Source organism: Parasteatoda tepidariorum, chromosome 6 (genome assembly GCF_982258835.1).
Source record: "Parasteatoda tepidariorum strain Cologne lab strain chromosome 6, Ptep-v5.0, whole genome shotgun sequence".
In the NCBI taxonomy this organism is placed as follows: Eukaryota; Metazoa; Arthropoda; class Arachnida; order Araneae; family Theridiidae; genus Parasteatoda; species Parasteatoda tepidariorum.
In genome coordinates this window covers 95,195,372-95,214,438 of record NC_141760.1, presented here as the reverse complement: position 1 = coordinate 95,214,438, position 19,067 = coordinate 95,195,372, and the positions used below count along the sequence as shown (strand labels likewise).

Here is a 19,067-nt window from a genome sequence, read left to right as displayed (position 1 = left end):
TTCTCCCAATACTTGATCCAGGAGTTCCCTTGTCTTCTGGATTAGGTTCAAATTTGCAAGGCTTATGTAGTTGAACATTAGTAGTCGTCAACTCAAAAAATTGGGTCGGCTGTTAAACTATATTTCATTTTATAACCGTCGTTGAAGTGATCTATATATATATTTCTCTTACACGGCACCAAAAAAAAAGCCTCATTACAACTCCCCGAATGGCAACGTTAGAAAATCGACCAATAATTGCTGCTAAAAATGTCACATGGCAAATCTATATGAGGTGGCTTAACATATAGCGCTTTTAAAAACGGAAACAATAACCAGAGTGAGCATTATCAGGTTGTTCTATTCAGCTGCGATAATCTCATACTATTAAGCTAGGCAGAAGTGAGTAGTAGATCTCTATTTTAGTATTTTGTCGAAAGCGCTTTTCTGAAGTACTTAGTACAACTAAATAAGATTCTTTTCACAACACCTAAATATTTACTTTATTTTCTTCATTTATAGAGAAAACAGTCGGCAAAGAATTCTGTTAGGTTAAAAATCATTTCGCTAAGAAAAGAACGAATTCTAAAAAAAATAAAAATAAACAACTTAAAAAATAAAAATGCTGTTGCCAGCCACAGAATTTTTTGAAAGTTAATTTAGCAACATAAAACAAAATGACATAGAAGCGCAACTAGATCAAAATTATGATACCTGAGCGCTTGACGTAACAAATCCTTCAATTCTATAAGTGTTGTATCTCCAAATGCCCAAATTAACAATTGCAATTTCAAATTAATATTGAAATGTACAGGTTTAGAATTTTCTACAGTGAAAAGTTTTCGGAACTTCAGTATTCAAAAAAGTATACAAAAGCTAGACGTTAAGAACGTATCCAATGAGCGAGCATTGGATTGCGAAGCAATCCGAAATGAACTGCGAAAGCAGTTCCGGGGGTTGGCGAGCGCCAGCGAGTAGGGGGCGAAGCTTCCTAGTTATAAATAATAGTTTTAAAAAATCTTTTATAGATTAAGTTTTATATACATATTTTTTACTTTACTATATGTTAGTACATATATTATTTCTAATTTTGACGTAGATGATTATGCAGGATGTATCAAAACGTTACTCGTTGCCTAAAAAATGTTGCTAGTAAAATCTCCATTATTTCTTCAATGGTGGCAGGTATGCCACTAGCTAGGCATTGCTCTCATGCCATCTAGTGTATAATTTTATTGTTTAACCTAATGTATTTGATTTTCATTAGATTATAGAACTTGATCTGCTTGTATGTATGTAATAGTAAAATATCTTTTCTTTTTTATACAGATTGTTGAATTTGATCAGCCTACTATTTTGCTGAGTAATCCCAACAGTCATTTTTCGAAACTAATGGCTGCTGCTCGGCCTGCTGTTGGCTTTTAGACTTCCAATATGACTTATAAACTGTTTTTAATCAACAAAACCATTTTTTTTTTTGTGGTTGTATTTTTTTGTTACATTTGTTTCTTGGTAATAGTTTTTATCTCCTATTCACTTTTGAGAGAGGAGAAAGGCAGAATTCATTTCCATATGTTTGTTAGATGTTGTTCAATGTTTATATTGTAGATGATTTATATATGTTATTAGCCTATTGAGCAGTTATCACTTAAATATTTGTTTAGATATTGGTGCACAAAACTGTAAGGTATTGAATTTTTTTGAAAAAAATATCTATTGGGGAGAAATTTAGAGATTACTGTTGTATTTCCTTTAATATTAAATTGTTTGTTCCTTATATGAGGAAAAATGTGTATTTCATAAGTGTATTACTTGTAGAAAATGTTACGTACTGTATGTTTCCTAATGTTTTGCTGGTTTAACTATCTTGTATAAAAGAATAAAAAAAATAATGTTTAAAAATTTTATTATTAGCATATAGTATTTAATTATCAATAAAAGTTGAATAATTTTTTAAATACTTTAATTTAAATTGCTTGTTGTTAGATTTTTATTTAATATCTAACCAAGTTGATATTTTGGCGTTAAATTTTATTTATCTTTTCTGAACAATAATGGTTTATTATCAGAATCACTCAAGATAAATGTTTACTTGGAAATCAGTTTTTTATGTTTCTTATACGCCATAAAAAGAGCTTAATTTATAACTATTTTTGTACTTTAGTCATAGATAATATTCTTATTGTAATATAGTGTTTTGTTTTAGAAATTTTCAAGTAATAATAAATTTCAAAATTACGTATGCAATAACAAACAAAGTTAAACTTTTATAAAAAGAACAGTAGCAATTAAAAATAATTTTAATAATTGAAGTTATACATTTCTACAATAATATCTTGAGAGGCAAGATATGCAAAGTTTCTTAATTGCAACTTTTTGAAATTTATCTTAAGAACTTTTTAAATGACTAATTTTTTAGTGCAAAATTTAAATGGCCTTATATGATGAAGATAGTAGAGTTGTTGCTATATTTTTTATAACTTCAACTTTAAAATATGAGATATTGAAAATAATTTTATTTTGTACAACTTAAAAGTACAAGCATAACTAAACTTGTTAGTTAAACTGTATAATAAAATTAAAGAAAACTGGTTTTGGTGTTTTTACTGTTGTGCAATATGTTTTGTAATAAGATTTGTGTAAATTTTGACATAATTTACTGTACAATATAGGCTTTTTTCATTCATGTCTTTATAAATGCAAGTGTTATTGATCCTTTCTATAGTGACTGTCCGCTTTTTAAATGTGCATGTAAAAGTAAAAATGTGATTTACTTAATAGAAATAACTTAGTAATGTCCATGCCTGTACAAAACTTGAAGAGTATGAACCTTTCTTTCTTTTTTTAAAAAAAAAACCGGTTTTTCACCTGTCATTAGATTGTTAAGCAGTGTCTATGGGGAAACATTCTTACAAATCATGTCAAATTGTAAAACAGTTTGAGAAATTAAAATGGAATGAGCTTTGTAAAATTTTTGTTAATATATTTACATTTAATGCAATGTTAAATATGAATTTCATACTTCTATTTTCTTAATTTGTAATATTAACTCATGTTCATAATTTCTCTTTATAAATATAACTCAGTAAAATTAATAATTTTTCATTAAACCTATTTTTCAATTAAATTTTTCTTCGTTTGAAACTTTATATAACATTTAAAACCTGAAATGCTGTATTGAACATCATATATAGATATTTTTATCTCTTTCACTTAAATTTTTTTCTAAGTTTTTAGCCTTGCTTCTGTATACTTCCCTCATAGTATATACTTTTGCTGAATTTACAAAATTAAATGCAAATTTCAAAGTAAATTAATACTTGCTAATTTAAAAAGGCTGACATATTTATTTATTTAAGATAGTTTTAAAATTATCTAAAATACTAATTTAATTTAAATTGGCTCTAAAGAACTAAAAATTACTTTTTTAATTACTTTAAACTCATTCCTATTTAGTGTTATTTTGACATTTCCAAAGTTTAAAATTTTAGTTTTTGATTATAACTTTGTGTATAAAACTGTTTTTTTTCCTATTACAATTCATTCCATTGTTAGTATAAAATGTTTATCAGGATTATAATTTTATATAAAACCTTCTTTTCTTAAAGTTATGTTGTTAATTATTAACTAAAAAAATTTTGTGTGAAGACAATTAGATTTTTTGATAAATTTTATCTTATTGTATGTCTGATGTAGTTTATCAGAATTCTAACTCAGCATGTTATTTAAAATTATAATAAAGTATTCTTTTTTAATTATATTACTATTTTTTTGCTTATTGATATGTCTCTTTAGTTTTGTGTTCACAACTTTCCTCTTTCAAAATAAGATTTAATAGTTAATTTTCTTTTCTTTATTTTTTTATTTTATTATTAAATATTTATATTTTCTATAGAAAAAAACTTCATTGTCAGTTAGGAATGGTTATTCTATCGTCTGAAAATTTAAATTTTTATTTTTTTAGTTATAAATTTTAATCTGTGTTGTGTTCTATAGATGTTGTTTTTCTTTTCCTTTTTTTTTGTTCAAGGTCCACAACAGGTCCAAAAGTGGCCCACAAAGCTATTGAATTGTTCTTACTGTACTGTTTTAAAAATTATTATTTATAAGAAAGAAAAAGTTATTTTTTCAGTCTTGCTTTTTAACCGAAAATTAATGATCTAGTTTAACTTTTTGTTATCATTCTGTTTTATATTTTTTATGATCCTGGGGTTCAGCATTTGCTGTAAATTGTAATTTTTTTGAAATCTATACAAATAAATCGGAAAGAAAAAAGTTGATCAATTAAAAAAAAAATTAATACAAATTGGTGATAATTGTAACTTCAACTATCACACTTATCTGATACTGGATTAGTAACTTTGACTATTATTATTTTAATTCAAAAAAAAAAATTTTTTTACTATGCAATTTATTTTTTTGTCTTGTATACTAATTGGGTTGTAGTATTTTGCTTTGTAATGATATTTATCTTGATTTATTTTTATTAAATATTTTTAGTTATTTTATTTTTAATCTATAATATTTTCACTTGAATAAAAAATATATAATAAATTGTAATTTCTTTCAAATCAATACAAATAAATTTAAAAAGAAAAAGTTGATAAATTAAAAAATTACTGCAAATAAATTGGTCAAATTGATAATTTTTGCTTAAAAAAATTATAGCTTAGACAATCACATATATCTGATTCTGTAGTAGTAACTTTAACTATTCTTATTTTATTTAAGAAAGAAAATTTTTTTTACGAAACTATTTTTACTGTAAATATATTTTTTTAAATTTTCTATTCTTCTCCTTTGTATGTCTTAATTAGTTTTAGTAGTTTGCTTTGTTATTTTGTAAAGATATTTGATTTATTTACTTTAGTATTTTTAATTATTTTGTTTTTAATTTATATTATTTGCACTTGAATAAAAAAAAATACACCCATAAGAAATTCATATATATTTTTGTTTTTCAAATAAAATTTTAATGCACCCTGCATTTTTATGATTGCACGTTAATGATGGTTCATAAAATGGTATATTTTAATTTTTGTTGTGTATCACTGAAATGAATTTTTTGTGTGATTGATTTATTGTTTTATTTCATAATGCAATAGTTTGCATTAAAAGTTTCAATCTAAAGACTTGGGCATAAAGTTTAGTTTTCTTTGATTACTTTACATTGTGTAAGCTTTGTTTTTTTTTTTGCTGAATGTCCATAACTATTTACTTAAATGTGTCGTTTTTGAAAACATGCTTTTAAGATGTTTCCTATTTTGTAAGAATCTGTGATTTTTCTTGCATGACTGTTGTGTGTTTCATAAAATTTTTAATGCTATATTTTTTAAAGAAATAAAGTGTTTCATAATTTGATTGCAACTGAGCACATTTATTTTATTGAAAAAAAAAAAACATTATTTACACCTATTTTAAAAGATGAGAAGAGTTTTTGTTTCTCTGTAACAAATTTTAGTCCTTTTTCATTTGACATTGCTTTTAGCAATGTAGCTTTGATGAACTTCTTTATCTTTTTTTTTAACATTAAAAAAAATTGTTTTTATTCAACAAAATAATGAAAAAAAAAATTATTCAAAACTCATCTTAATTGTATCTTAGGAAATCATTTATTTATTAAAAGGTACAGGTTTGAAAATGTAATCAAAACTCAAAAATGTTTAAATAAAAAATATTTTTTTTTAGACTTGAGAAAAAAAATTGAAAATGTTACTTAAAAAAAAGAAAGTATAAATATTTCTAAACATTTAAGTTACAGAATTAGAAATTTTTTTTTTCTAGAGGTGACAGCCTATTTTTTCATTTAATCATTTTTATTAATGAGAATGAAACCTTTTGAAGTGAAGAAATAGCCAAAATTTTGAATGAATAAGTCTTTCTTATTTTTGAAAATTTTAAAACCTATTATGGTTAGTCAGAAAAAAATAAATTTTTATGTCTAATTTCATAAATTATGTTTCTCACAAATGCTTATCAGTAATAATGAAGACCTTTTAAATCATTATATCAAAAGAGTATGAGGAGGGGAAAAAAAAGGGCATTCATTTTTTCTAACTGTTTTAATTAAATCGTACTTAATTTTGTTTTAAATTTATTTGTAATATTTTCATTGAACTTTTTTTTCCATTTTAGAATAAGTAACGTTAATGCCTGAAAATACTGTTAATTTCTGAGGGTGATATTCAATTTTATGGAATTAATTATAAATAAATTAATAAAATATTTAAAAAATTGCATGATAACCTCATTAAGCAACAGTATTTTCAGGCAAATAAGTTTCTGAAATGGGAAAAAATTTTTATAAAAAATGAACAAGAAAACAAAGTTAAGTTTTATCAGAAATTTTTTTTTTAATTTTTGAAGTCTTAACATAAAGGATGTCTAACTAAATGACTGATCCATTTTGAACATCTATATATATATATATATATAAATATTTGACTGTCTGTGTGTCCTTTATAGACTCCTAAGCCATCCGCCCGAACCCATGAAATTCGGAACATAGATAATTTGTAGCACGAGGAAGGTCACAGTTGACATAAGAACATTCTATGACGAATCGTTCTAGCTGGATGAGCTATAAACGAAATAGAATTTTCTGATTGGTTAAGCGGTAGTCATTGCTTTAAACTTAACTATAGACGATTTTATTTTATAACCGTCGTTGCACAGCTGGCCCAATTTTACGACTACTAATGTCTAGGAGGTTTACTACTAATGACTAGGTTACGACTACTAATGTTCAACTCCCTAGCCTTGTAATCTTGAACCCAATCCAGAAGACAAGGGAACTCCTGGATCGAGTATTGGGAGAAATTAACCTTCGTGGAGGACTTTTTGATGGAGCTAACCCACATTTGCGTTACAGGGAGAGGAAGACAACTAGAACCTCCCACGGTTAGCCTGACGGCAAGGGGACTCTAACCCATGATTCGTCTACCACTGAGGATATTTCACGTTAGCAGTGTGGTGCGGAATTCGTACCGACTACGATTTGTACCCGGTTCGCCGCATTGGAACGCTCTATCCCCTGAGCCATCGCGGTTCAACTATAGACGATTCAATTTATTAAGTGTTTTAAACATAATATTAGTGAAATTTGCTGACCGATAGATCTATTTGATAAAAAAAAAAAGTTTTTGCATTGCACTTCAATATTTAATTATTTTTTATTTGCTATGACAGATAAATGCAATGAACAACATTAGAGCGGCTATGGTTCAGGGGATACAGCAAACCGGGTTCGAATCCCAGTCGATACGAATTCTGCTTGCACCGACCACAGTGCTGACGTGAAATATCCTCAGTGGTAGACGGATCATGGGTTAGAGTCCCCTTGCCGTCAGGCTAACCGTGGGAGTTTCTAGTGGTCTTCCTCTCCCTGTAACGCAAATGCGGGTTCAAAAAATTGTGTCGGTTGTTCAGCGGCGGCTTTTGAATTAACTATTGTTTAAGTAATTATAAATAATGGTTTTAACAAATTTTCTTTAGATTAAGATTTATATACATATTTTTTACTTCGCTATATGTAAGTGTTTATATTATTTCTAATTTTGACTTACATGATTATGCATGATGTATCAAAACTTTACGCGTTGCCTTAAAATGTCACTAGTAAAATCTCCATTATTTCTTCAATGGTGGCAGGTTTGCCACTAGCTAGGCATTGCTCTTATACCATCTATTGTATAGTTTTTTTTTATTGTTTAACCTAATGTATTTGATTTTCATTAGTTTATAGAACTTGATCAGCTAGCATGTACTAATAAAATATAGTAATTTTTGAAGTTATACTTCTTATGCGACTTCCAACAAGGTTGCGTTAAACGTTTAACGCTACATTTTTATTGGCCAGGAAATCACGTGGTATGATCGAGTTTTCCCTCATTCATTTCCATATTGTCTTGGTTCTCACTAGCATAAAAATAATAAAAGTATTGTTTTTGTGTAAATATTTTTTTAGTTTGTTTTGATACACATATAATTTAATAGAGTAGTATTTTTTATTTTCAAATTTAGTGGATAACAATTGTAAGAAATGAGTGAAAACAATCCCACGGACAATGCGACAGATTTAAGGTTATGTCAAGGTACGTCTCTTGTGAATATCAATTGATTGTTTCTGTTCTGAAATTACATTATGGCGCATTCACATACATTATTTATACAAATACATTTTGCAGGGCGAGACGATGAGGCAACCATAAGCACTGGTTCAAGAGGTCCAGGTGGGAAAAATGCACAATATTACCGTGATTACAGAGCGCGGAAGCGAGCGGAGCAGGAAAAAGAGTCGTTGAATAAAACTAGTGATCCTTCTACGACTGCTGACTCTTCTACAATTAACGTCGCAGGGTGCGAAGTTTAACTTCTTCTCCACGGAGGGACTCCACGCACTATTTTTTTTCTTTTCTCTTTTGTACAGATATTCTTTTAAAATGTGTAAAAGTATAATCGATCGAAGGTAATTGAAAGAAAAATATTAGTCATATATTCAAAGGCAAAAAGTGCTTATTTGCTTAAGAGAAACGTAAAATATCGTTTTACTATTATTGATGACAATGATTGTTAATTAATTTAGTTAATATATGCACAGGTGGTGTTATAATAATATCACCCCTTCTCAAATTTCAGTGTGATTTTATTGTAGACGAAGTTAGGGACTCATTGAGATAATATTTGGGAGATTTACGTAGTCAAATGTTTAAATTTGAACTAACTTTAAAAAAAAGAAAAAATTGGTTACCTGGTTCGTCTCACTAGGACTCTTATACTTCTGGCGGTTTACTTAAGTTCTTAAATTGACGACCTCTCATTTTATCGCCAAATAAAATTTATCATTAATCAAAATTTAGACTATTTTAAGGTTAGTTTGAGTGCTGAAATTTCAATGCAAGCTCTGTTCCAGAATGTTACTAAAAGTTTCATTCGGTTTCTGATCGCTAGAATTAGTCGTCGTATTATCACTAATCAAAATTGTAACTGCACACTGCATCTCTTTTCTTGACCACTACAAGCAGAAAGTATCGCCTAATAGGAATTATCTTCAACATAAATTTTAACTAGCTGAATTTTAATTGGAGTTCCGCGTTTGTTGATGATATGAGGGGTAGATTATATTTGAGGGTGCCCTTGATTCTCGCCAAGTTGAGATCGCAGTTGATCGCCAAGCTAGGCGATGTTGAAACCCAATCGTGATTCTGATTGGTTTAGATTTTTACGTTATTTTTAAATGTTCAACGGTATATGTAATTTCAGAAGTCCGTTTGTTCTACGTTGAATACCGGCTGGTAAGGTTACTTTTGAATCTGATCAATAAGATCGAAAGTATGTGGGCAGTAATAAAAAGGAATTTAAGAAAAAAATTTCACCGCTTACAGACGCCATTTTCGATTCGTATTTCGTCAAATTTATGTGGCGATGGATGTACACAAATTCTATTCATGATGAATTTAAACAGTATCCAACTGTTATTACTTAGATAATTCTGTCCACCTAAATCTGAGAATATTCAAGCTTAAATGAAGAAGTGAGTTGTTTTCTTCCTTTTCTTTCTGCGCCTACTCCATTAATTTTTGCTTCGATTCAAAATCCTTTTATTGGGTTTATTAATTTTGCTTTTATTGGGTTCATTGCAAGTTTTGGCCGATGTTTTGTTTAAATTTTCCAATGTTTTATTGAAATAACATTATGTTTTGGCTGCCTTTTAAGTTACCACGATGTTCCACGCAAACAGGAATAGCGCCAAACATAGGTCGCCAATTTCGCCAAGAGGCACCCTCAAGTATATTTTTCCCGATATGAGTTTCAATAAATGTAATTTTCCAGGTATAATATTGTTTTTACGTAAGAAAAAATATCGTTCATTGTAAGTTTTCTGACCGCTACTGGCAGAATTTATCGCCAAACAAGATTTATTATCCACCCAATTTTTTGATTCGATGATATCAGTGGTCGGAAGTAATGCACTACAAGTGGAAAATTACCGTAGTCGCTACTTTTTTTCATAGTTTGTAGCATAGTGTGTGTAGTAGTACTTTTTCAAAAAAAAAAAAGTGTAGTGAGTAGTGCAATACAAAATAAAAATAAAAGAAAACAAAATTAAGTTAAAATAAAAAATAAAAGTTGTGATCGGCTTATTAGGATTACTGGTCAAACGCTCTTTCTTTCTGGATTGACTCCGTTAAACGCCACGACATTTCAAACCATGGGTTGCAAAAACTGTCTCAATTGATGCTTGTCGTCGGATTGGTTTTCATATCCTGCCTGTCTACGTGTTTCAGACGTTACAAAATACTTTTCCTTCCTCAGCATTCATATTTATATTGAAATCACCATCAAGCCAGTAATTATATATGTTAATAATAAAAAGAATACAAAAATACTTTAAATTATTATTATGTAAATACATTAAAAATGCCTGCTAGTAAAAATCAAAAGAAAACCGGCAGCTGTCGCCATAGCAACGCACGCGCACTGTCAGGGCTGTATTACCCACTAGGCCATGGCCTGGGGCCCCCTTAAAATGGAGTTTTTGAAAATAAATTTTAAAAAATTAAGAAAAACGCTGATTTTTTCAAAATTTTATGATTATTTTTTAGTTTTAATTTAATAAAATAAAGTAAAATTAAATTTATTATTATTTATTTTAATTTTGCACGTGCTTTCTTAAATGAAAATATATATAAATACTTTGATATTTGAATGAAAAAAAAATGTACGAGAAAAAAATTTAAAGTAAAGGCCCCAAAAATTTGAATGGCCTGGGGCCCCGCGTGCGCTCAATCAACACCTCCTAGAAGTAGGAAGGCCTGAGCACGGATCAATTTAGTAGTCCGATGTGACGAAGTTAACTGCGCAGTAGACGAAAAATGAGAAACATGTCATTACGCTCGGGGTACTAAGCTGCGCAGTGGTTGAAAATACGAAATATGTCATTACGTTTGGACTACTAAAGGATATTTATGGTAACCCGTGCTGAGGCCTGCTCTTTTCTAGGAGGTGTTGGCTTAATCCGGCCCTGCTCACTGTTTACTATTATTCTTGAACGAAGTTGAAACGTGCGGACGCCATCAGATCCAGACCAAGACCCATCTTGCCAATAAATAAATAAAAAAAAAAATAAAAAAATCAGTAGCGTTTTATGGCAACTACTTTTTGCGTTAGTTTAGTTAAGAAACATGACTCTAGCGCAAATAATTTTTCGAATTTGATGTGTATAAATTTTGCTATGTCCGTCCATAAAAATGACCATGTGGCTGCAGCTGAGCGTTAACAGGAATTAGGTATTTTAGAATCACATTGTAACTTAAGGCTCCTATACTATACTCTATTCAGGGGCTCTAGTATGACAAATATTTAAACTAACCATTATGTAAAATAGATTATTTATTACTTTGATTTTCGCACTTTTACATGCTAATCTAAACTCGTGAAACATTGATGACGTTAGCAAGGACAAAGGAAGGAAGCATATTTTCGATGCACTTAATTTCTTACAGTAAAGAGAGCATTAAACAATTAAAAAAATTCCAGTACTTGATAATTATTTGCTGTCTAGAAAAGCATAGAAAGTTGAAGTTAAGTGAATAAATTAAAAATAAAATATTTTGGAATAACATTACTGGCTCATGTAAGTATAAACAAAAAAAAAATAGTGCGCGGAGTCCCTCCACGCGGAAGAAGTTAAACTTCGTAACCTGCGACGTTAATTGTAGAAAAATCAGCAGTCGTAGAAGAATCACTAGTTCTATTCAACGACTCTTTTTCCTGCTCCGCTCGCTTCCGTGCTCTGTAATAACGGTAATATTGTGCATTTTTCCCTCTTGAACCAGTGGAAGTGCTTGTGGTTGCCTCATCGTCTCGCCATGGAAAATGTATTTGCATTAATAATGTATGTGAATGCGTCATAATGTAATTTCAAAAGAGAAAACCTAACAATCAATTGATAGTCACAAGAGACATACCTTGACATAACCTTAAATCCGTCGCATTGTCCGTGGGATTGTTTTCACTCATTTTTTACAATTGTTATCCACTAAATTTGAAAATAAAAAATACTATACTTTTAAATTATATGTGTATTAAAATAAACAAAAAAAATATTTATAGAAAAACAATACTTTTATTATTTTTATGCTAGTGAGAACCAAAACAATATGGAAATGAATCAGGGAAAACTGGATCCTACCACGTGATTTCCCGGCCAATAAAAATGTAGCGTTAAACGTTTAACGCAACCTTGTTGGAAGTCGCATAAGAAGTATCACTTCAATAATTCTTAATTATTCCCTTACATTTAATGTAAGTTCGTCTGCTTAAAGTAGCCAAGTAGTTAGTGAATTCCAAAGTAGTTTGTAGTTGTAGTATTTGTAACAAAGTAATTTAATTTTTCCGACCACTGGATGATATTCAGTTTTCAACTACAGCTCTCTGCCTAAAGACAATGCTAGATACAATTGTTATCTAAATGATGAAAAGCTAATTTTTTTTGCCATTTTGTAACCAATGGAAAGTTGGATAACTTTCCTTAAACAAAATAAATTTCAGGTAAATAAAAAGGTGGAAATAAAAGAACAATTTTAAAAATCACGTTTTTAAAGGTGAACTAGGTAGAAGAAAATATTATTATTTATTTTTTTTACCAAAAATTAATAAGCTTATAATAATACCAAAAATCCTTCCAAACGTCTTTTTAAAGTGATAAATTTAAATACTTAGTTTTTAAAACTTTTACAATTTTCAGTGTCATTTACACTTTTTTCTGTATTAATCATCATTATTTTGCACCATATGTTTGCCGAATAAAACTAAATTACAAAAATGAAATTATTTTAATGTTTAATACTCATTCTAGACAAGATAATTAACCCTCCACTAATACATTATGAATAAAACATGTTTTATTTTAATAAACTAGCAAGATTTTTCTAGTTTATTGAATATTATTATTTTGTTTTGCAATTTTCAGTATTAATCACCAATGTTTTTACACGGTATTTCTGCCGATTGAAACTAAATTGAAAATGAAATTATTTTACTGTCTCATACTTATGATTTTAGAAAAAAAAAATTAACTCTTCACATTGTGAATAAAACATGTTTTATTGTACTAAACTAGTAGGATTTTTCCAGTTTATTGAATATTAATAATTTATGCATTATAAAACCGTCTGAAAAGATAATTAGAGCCTACATTGTTAATATTCAAGCAAATACAGGAAGTATTATCATTTAATAGAATACACAAATAGTAATTTGAATTCATAACAGGATTCCAAAAAAGAAAGAACAAACAAGGAGGGGAAAAAAACTGCAAAAACTCATCTTTTCTTACGAGAGAAAATTAAAAGACAAATCTTTTTGTTAAACTTTAATCAGAGCAAATCAGAATTAAATAACCTTTGGCATAGATGGATAATTTTTATTCAATATGCATGGTAAATTTGACAAAGACTTCTTTTATGAAACGAAATGAAAAACGCGGCATTCTTTTTTTTTAATTATTCAAAATTAAAAGAAAAAAAGAATTTGAGCTTGGGGTTCTTTTTCAAGCTATTAAAAAAATAATGTTTTTTCCGCCTCTTTTCAAATTTCAGAAAAAAACAACTTACCCAATCAAATTTTATCTCCGCAACTGGGCACGAAGCTGAACAAAGGCTAACTTAATTTGTACTTTGCTTAATTAGCTACTGCTTTCATAGCTGGTGAATATCTGTTACAGAAAAGTAACATTTCTTTTGTTAAACTTCCATAAAAAAAGTTTTTTTGTAGCCCCACCCTGTATCCTCCCCTTTTAGCCATTTTTTGAGCAATTTAAAAGTTTAACATTCTTTTTTTTTCTTTAAGTATATCTAATCAAAAATTCCAACGTCTAGCAGATGTTTTTAATAACATAATCAAATTTAGAATTAAGAAAATAAAGTCGTTTGACTCTAAAAGAAGTTTCTTTTGGCTTGGAACTTTTTTTTGCATTTTTTTTTCTTCAAATTCTTTTTATGGGGGTAAGGGGTATTAAAAACTTTTACAGCTTGTGGTAGATATTAAAATCCGAGATTCGGATATATTCTGTTAATAAAAAAGCAAACATTTTACTAAATTGAAAAAGCGAGCTGAAAGTATAAAAAAGAAGCAAATAAAAAGTGTCTTTATGAACTTAATTTTATTATTTAACTGAATATATTTAGGAATGATTGAAAAAGCTTCCACAAAAAAATGTGAAACTTTATTGGAATATGAAAATAATGTCACATAAAAGGAATAAAAAAAAAAAGATTAATAAAACGTATTTGACACGAACTGTTAGCACAATAAAAAAATATTATTATTTTTTTCTTTTTAGAGTTGTTACCGGTAAAGGCAATCACAACCAACGCATAGAGCATTATTATTTCTTTTTTTTTTTTACCCTTTTCTTAAATGCACGAGGTAAAGAAAGGGAAAAAATATCCCTTCATCTCTTAAACTGAATCTGTGCAAACATTGGGGAAAAAGCGGAGTTTATGGGAGGGAAATGTATATATATAAAAAAATTGTATGAAAAAAATAAAAAAATGCAGTCTTCTTACAAACGAATCTGCATACAACGGGAATTTTGATAAAAAAAAAATATCACGAATTATTTTTATTTTTTATTCTAAGATAAAGCGGTCTATTCTTATATTCCAGTAAAGATTTATTCATCTAGAATATGTGTGAAAGGGGTTGAGGAGGTATGGGAAATTCAGAAAAAGAAATCGGGGCCTCAAATTGTTCAATGTTGGTCTTTCAACATTTGGCTTCGTTCAGCATCCATAGTCTTTACCACTTTCCCCAAGTTCTCCACTTTGGCGAAGTCTTGAATAGAGGGGGTTTCTGCGACGAATTCATTAAGATATTAATAAGATACACACCATTTAAATTACAAATAAACGTGGGTAATTGAATCAAGTTGATGAGAGGGCAACTTTGGCGGGCTGGAACAGAAGGGGAGGGTTGTATGAGGGGTTGGTAGAATTTCGCCTGGAGGAGGGGGTGCCAAGCAAAAGGCCCCAAATTGTCCGACAAATATCTTCCGTTCCAGGAATATTTGTTGACAAACAAAGCCCAATTACGGGTAAAGCAATTACAGCAGGGGCACGCGGCGCCGCGCCGGTAGTAGTGGGATTTTGCTTTGATGAAATAAATCGCCAGATTTGGCGATAAATCTCTGATTTCTTGTTTTTCATATAAATTAAAGCGACGTTTCCTTAATTTTTCAAATTTGTACCATATAAATAACAATAAAAATTTTATTCACAACTAGAATTTTTTTTCTATAATTTTACATAAGTAAAGCAAGAAAAAACCTTACGAGAAAAAACGTTTACAAGAAAAAACCTTAATTTTTTTTTTCCCCCTTCAAAACCAATAGGAAAAGAAAAATTTGAATGAAAGGCTAACTTTCGCAAATTTCCGGTTTAAATATATGCTTTAAACATACCGAAAAATTATGCATATCTTCAATTTCAACTATCTTTAACTCTTCGTAAATTGCAAAATGCATTGTTGAATGCCTTTTTTTTTCTTCTGAAAAGTATATTTCTGAAGTCAGCGGAAAAATTAGAATTTAAGATTATCATTTAGAATTTACTGATATAAGAATTCTCTTTAAACGTAAAAGGGGATCTTTTCCCCTATATAAACTTTCTGAGAATTATTAGAACATAATTTATTAAGTAATTAAAATAAATACCTTCATTTTTTTTCCATTTATTCATTGATCTATGTTCTTTTAAACATGGCTACCAATTTTTAAGGTTTTAAGTATGACAACAGCATTAAATTTTAAAATTTGGTAGTTAGATTCTATAAATGAATAAAATGAAACCAAAAATATTCCAAAATATTATTTAGTTACTTAATAAATAAAGAATTTGCGTTGCTCTATAATTCACAGTATGTTAATATATAATCAATTTCATGTTAACCCCTTAATTTCGGGCACTTAGATGCTAAAGTGTAAAGACATTAAGAGGCGAGGCATTTTCCCAGGACACCACATTTCTAGAACTTAAGAAAGCCCCATATATATATTTATGATAATTATGAAAATTGAGATTTTTAAAATTTTTTTTCCCCGTAGCATTGAAAAATTCATTATCTATTTGAATCAAATAGATTTGCCGGGATAGTCTAGTCGTCAGGGCGCTGGACTCACGTTTGTGAGAACGGGGGTTCGAATCTAGCAGGCCGAAGTAAAAAGTGACTGGTGTACGTTAAATCTCTCGGGTCACAAAGTCCTCCATGTTCCCATAACAAATTATACCTCTAAGAGTACTGAATTTGAGATCGACTGCTCTCTGGTTCAGGTCAAAATTACGATCTGTTATTTGAATGACTGGGTGCATAAATGGGTGCGCCCTATAACGTATGGGTGCCGCAGAAATTGAATTCTTGGCCATAAATGGCTCTACTGGAAAACAAGAACAATCGCACCCCTTACCTTAATGCCCTACGACTATAACATCAAATAGATGATAATCTGGAACCTAGGCATGTTACTGGAAATCAATGGTGACCATATTTCAAGCAGCCCAGCAAAAGGAAACTATTCTTAAAAATCTTAAAGTTCGGGAAAGCAATTAAACATTTATAGATGATGATTTAATCAGCATGAAGCACATAACTCAACACTTCTACTTCTAAGACTATCAGCATGAAGAAAATTTAAACGTTTATATAAATTTGAAAATAAAATTAAAAAAAGAAATACTGATGTTAATTCTTAGATATAAAATTTCACAGAATTATAAATAAATAATCGATTTCAATGATTTAGTCGAAAACGTAACACTTAAGGATTTTCGCTAAAAGAGAATATTTAAAGGGCCCTTCGAAATGTTTTGCTCAAGGCCCTTTGATTTTCCTTTTCGTTTTTAAAAAAATTAGCCGTATTGTTAGATATTTTGTTCTTACTCTTTAAAACAGTAGCCATATTGTTCAATATTTTGTTTTCCCTTTTTTAAGACATTATCCAGATAGTTCGACATTTTGTTTTTCCTTTTTTAAAAAATTAGCCTCCAGAAAACAGAGAGCGAATAAGTTAACCTGCAACAAGACTTGGTGAAAGGAAAAGCTACATTTACATTTAAGTTATTCCTTAATTTACGTTTTTACGCTACTTTCGTTACAAGTAAAAAAGAGTTCAGGACAATTTAGGCAGTTCGTCGTAAGCACAATTCGTCCCAGCCACCATTAATCGTGGACACAAACTGTACCCGAGATAATTCGTCGTGTGCACAATTCGTTGCCGTAACAATTCGTTTTACATTGTGAGCACAATTTGTCGTAGTCACCAATCGTCGCCGGCACAATGAAATACATCTATTTACGAAGACAAAACTCTTGCATTGTTGACAAAAGCTAACCAAATATTTATTTATTTATTTGTTCCAAAGTATCAAAGGGAGGGTTGTGGTTTGCTTGTTGTTACTTACAGCTGGGAGGAAAGGTGTTATCAATGCTAGGGTAAGACACTTAAATCCCTTTATTTTGAATCTTTTTTCTAAATTTAGCAAAAAATTTAAATTTGGAAAGTTTTATATTAGTAATTAAATTTAAATTTAGGGCAAGAAAAAGTTGTAAGAAAATGATTAATGAGTTTATGAGGTCAAAATGTTTGATCACCAAAGAAAAAGACAAAAAAATATTAAATATACCGCTTAGAATTTTATAAAAAAAATTAATGCGAAAATGAAAAGATACATTTTTTATCTAAATTTATTTCTAAAAATATATTACTACATTTAAAGTTTACAAGTAAATGCAAAAAACAGGAAGAGGTTGTTGAGAATTTCTTGCGTTTTTTTATTTATTTATTTGCAACCGGCTTTGAGCAGCCGACCTAATTCTGAGTTAACAACTATCAATGTCTAACTCCGTAGCCTTTGCTATTTTGAACCCAACCCAGAAGAAAAGGGAACTCCTCGATTAAGCATTGGGAGAAACTAGTTTCCGTGGAGGTTTTTTTGATGGAACTAACACCGCATGTGCGTTACATGGAGAAGAAAACCACACAGACCTCCCACCGTTAGCTTGACAGCAAGTGAACTCTCACCCATGATCCGTCTACAACAACTGATATTTTACGTCAGTACTGTCTTTGCGAGTCGCGTGCAGAATTCATATCAACGAGCCATCACTGGGGTTCGAATCTGGATCACCGTGTTTGTAATTTTCTTATTTTGCTGAGAAGGTTCATTAGGGAAATAATCAATTTGGCATACATGATAGGCACATTGTCAACAGAAGGTAGATTCTTTTAGTGCATATTAGGAATTTTAAAAAGAATGGTAGTATTTTTCTTTTTTAGGATTAAGATAACTTAGCCGGTGGTCGTACAGGCATTGCTTTTAAAAAAATAAGGGATTAAAATTGTAAGAATATAACGATGTTCGCTTTAAACGATGTTTACTTTCGTTTTATTGTATTGATACTAGATATAAATAAAAATGTCTGGTATTTGAGCCTATTTTGTATCACTTAAGCAGCAGAAGGACATTTTTTGTCCTACTAGTGGAAGGTTATTAGTTTTTAATTTGCCATAAACATAAATTTTTTTGTTTATTTAATATCTGAAAAGTGACTTAGAAATATGTCGTAATAGCGGATTTCTTGTAATATGCTGTCGTAATATGGAAATTAATATTTAAGCGAGAATGAAACAAAACTGCTAATCGAAACTTATCGAATCCTAAGTTAGTCCCACAGGATGAAAAAGCATCAAAACTACTTTGATTGCTAGATGAAACTTAGAGGTTATTCTAATAATCACCTTTTAACTCCTTTTTATTTCCTCTGGCAATAAAATAAGTTTTATTGCTTTCATTCCCTCCTCCTTTTATCAGTGATTTTCCAGATTTCGATAATATTTTTATTTTTGCCAACTCAATGTGCAGGTTCTTTATCCCTACATTTTTGAAAAGGGTTATGAAAAATATATATTTGGGATGGTCCTTACAGAGCATCTTGTATATCCAAGGCTTTTAGGCTTAAATTGATATTACTCTTGAATTGATTAGAACTTTGATGAGGTTTATTTTTTGTAGTTTAATAAGTTTTCAAAT

At 29.5% G+C, this 19,067-nt stretch overlaps 1 protein-coding gene across 1 annotated transcript in view; it reads left to right on the top strand.

Annotated features, from left to right (window-relative positions):
- LOC107455422 (ATP-binding cassette sub-family C member 12) overlaps positions 1-2,821 on the top strand; it is a 40,981-nt gene extending 38,160 nt beyond the window's left edge. Inside the window, exon 30 of the mRNA XM_016072979.4 lies at positions 1,309-2,821. Within this exon, the coding sequence (XP_015928465.2) occupies positions 1,309-1,404 (96 nt within the window). The 3' untranslated portion in view covers positions 1,405-2,821. The remainder of the gene's footprint in view (positions 1-1,308) is intronic.
- The last annotated feature ends 16,246 nt before the right edge of the window (positions 2,822-19,067 follow it).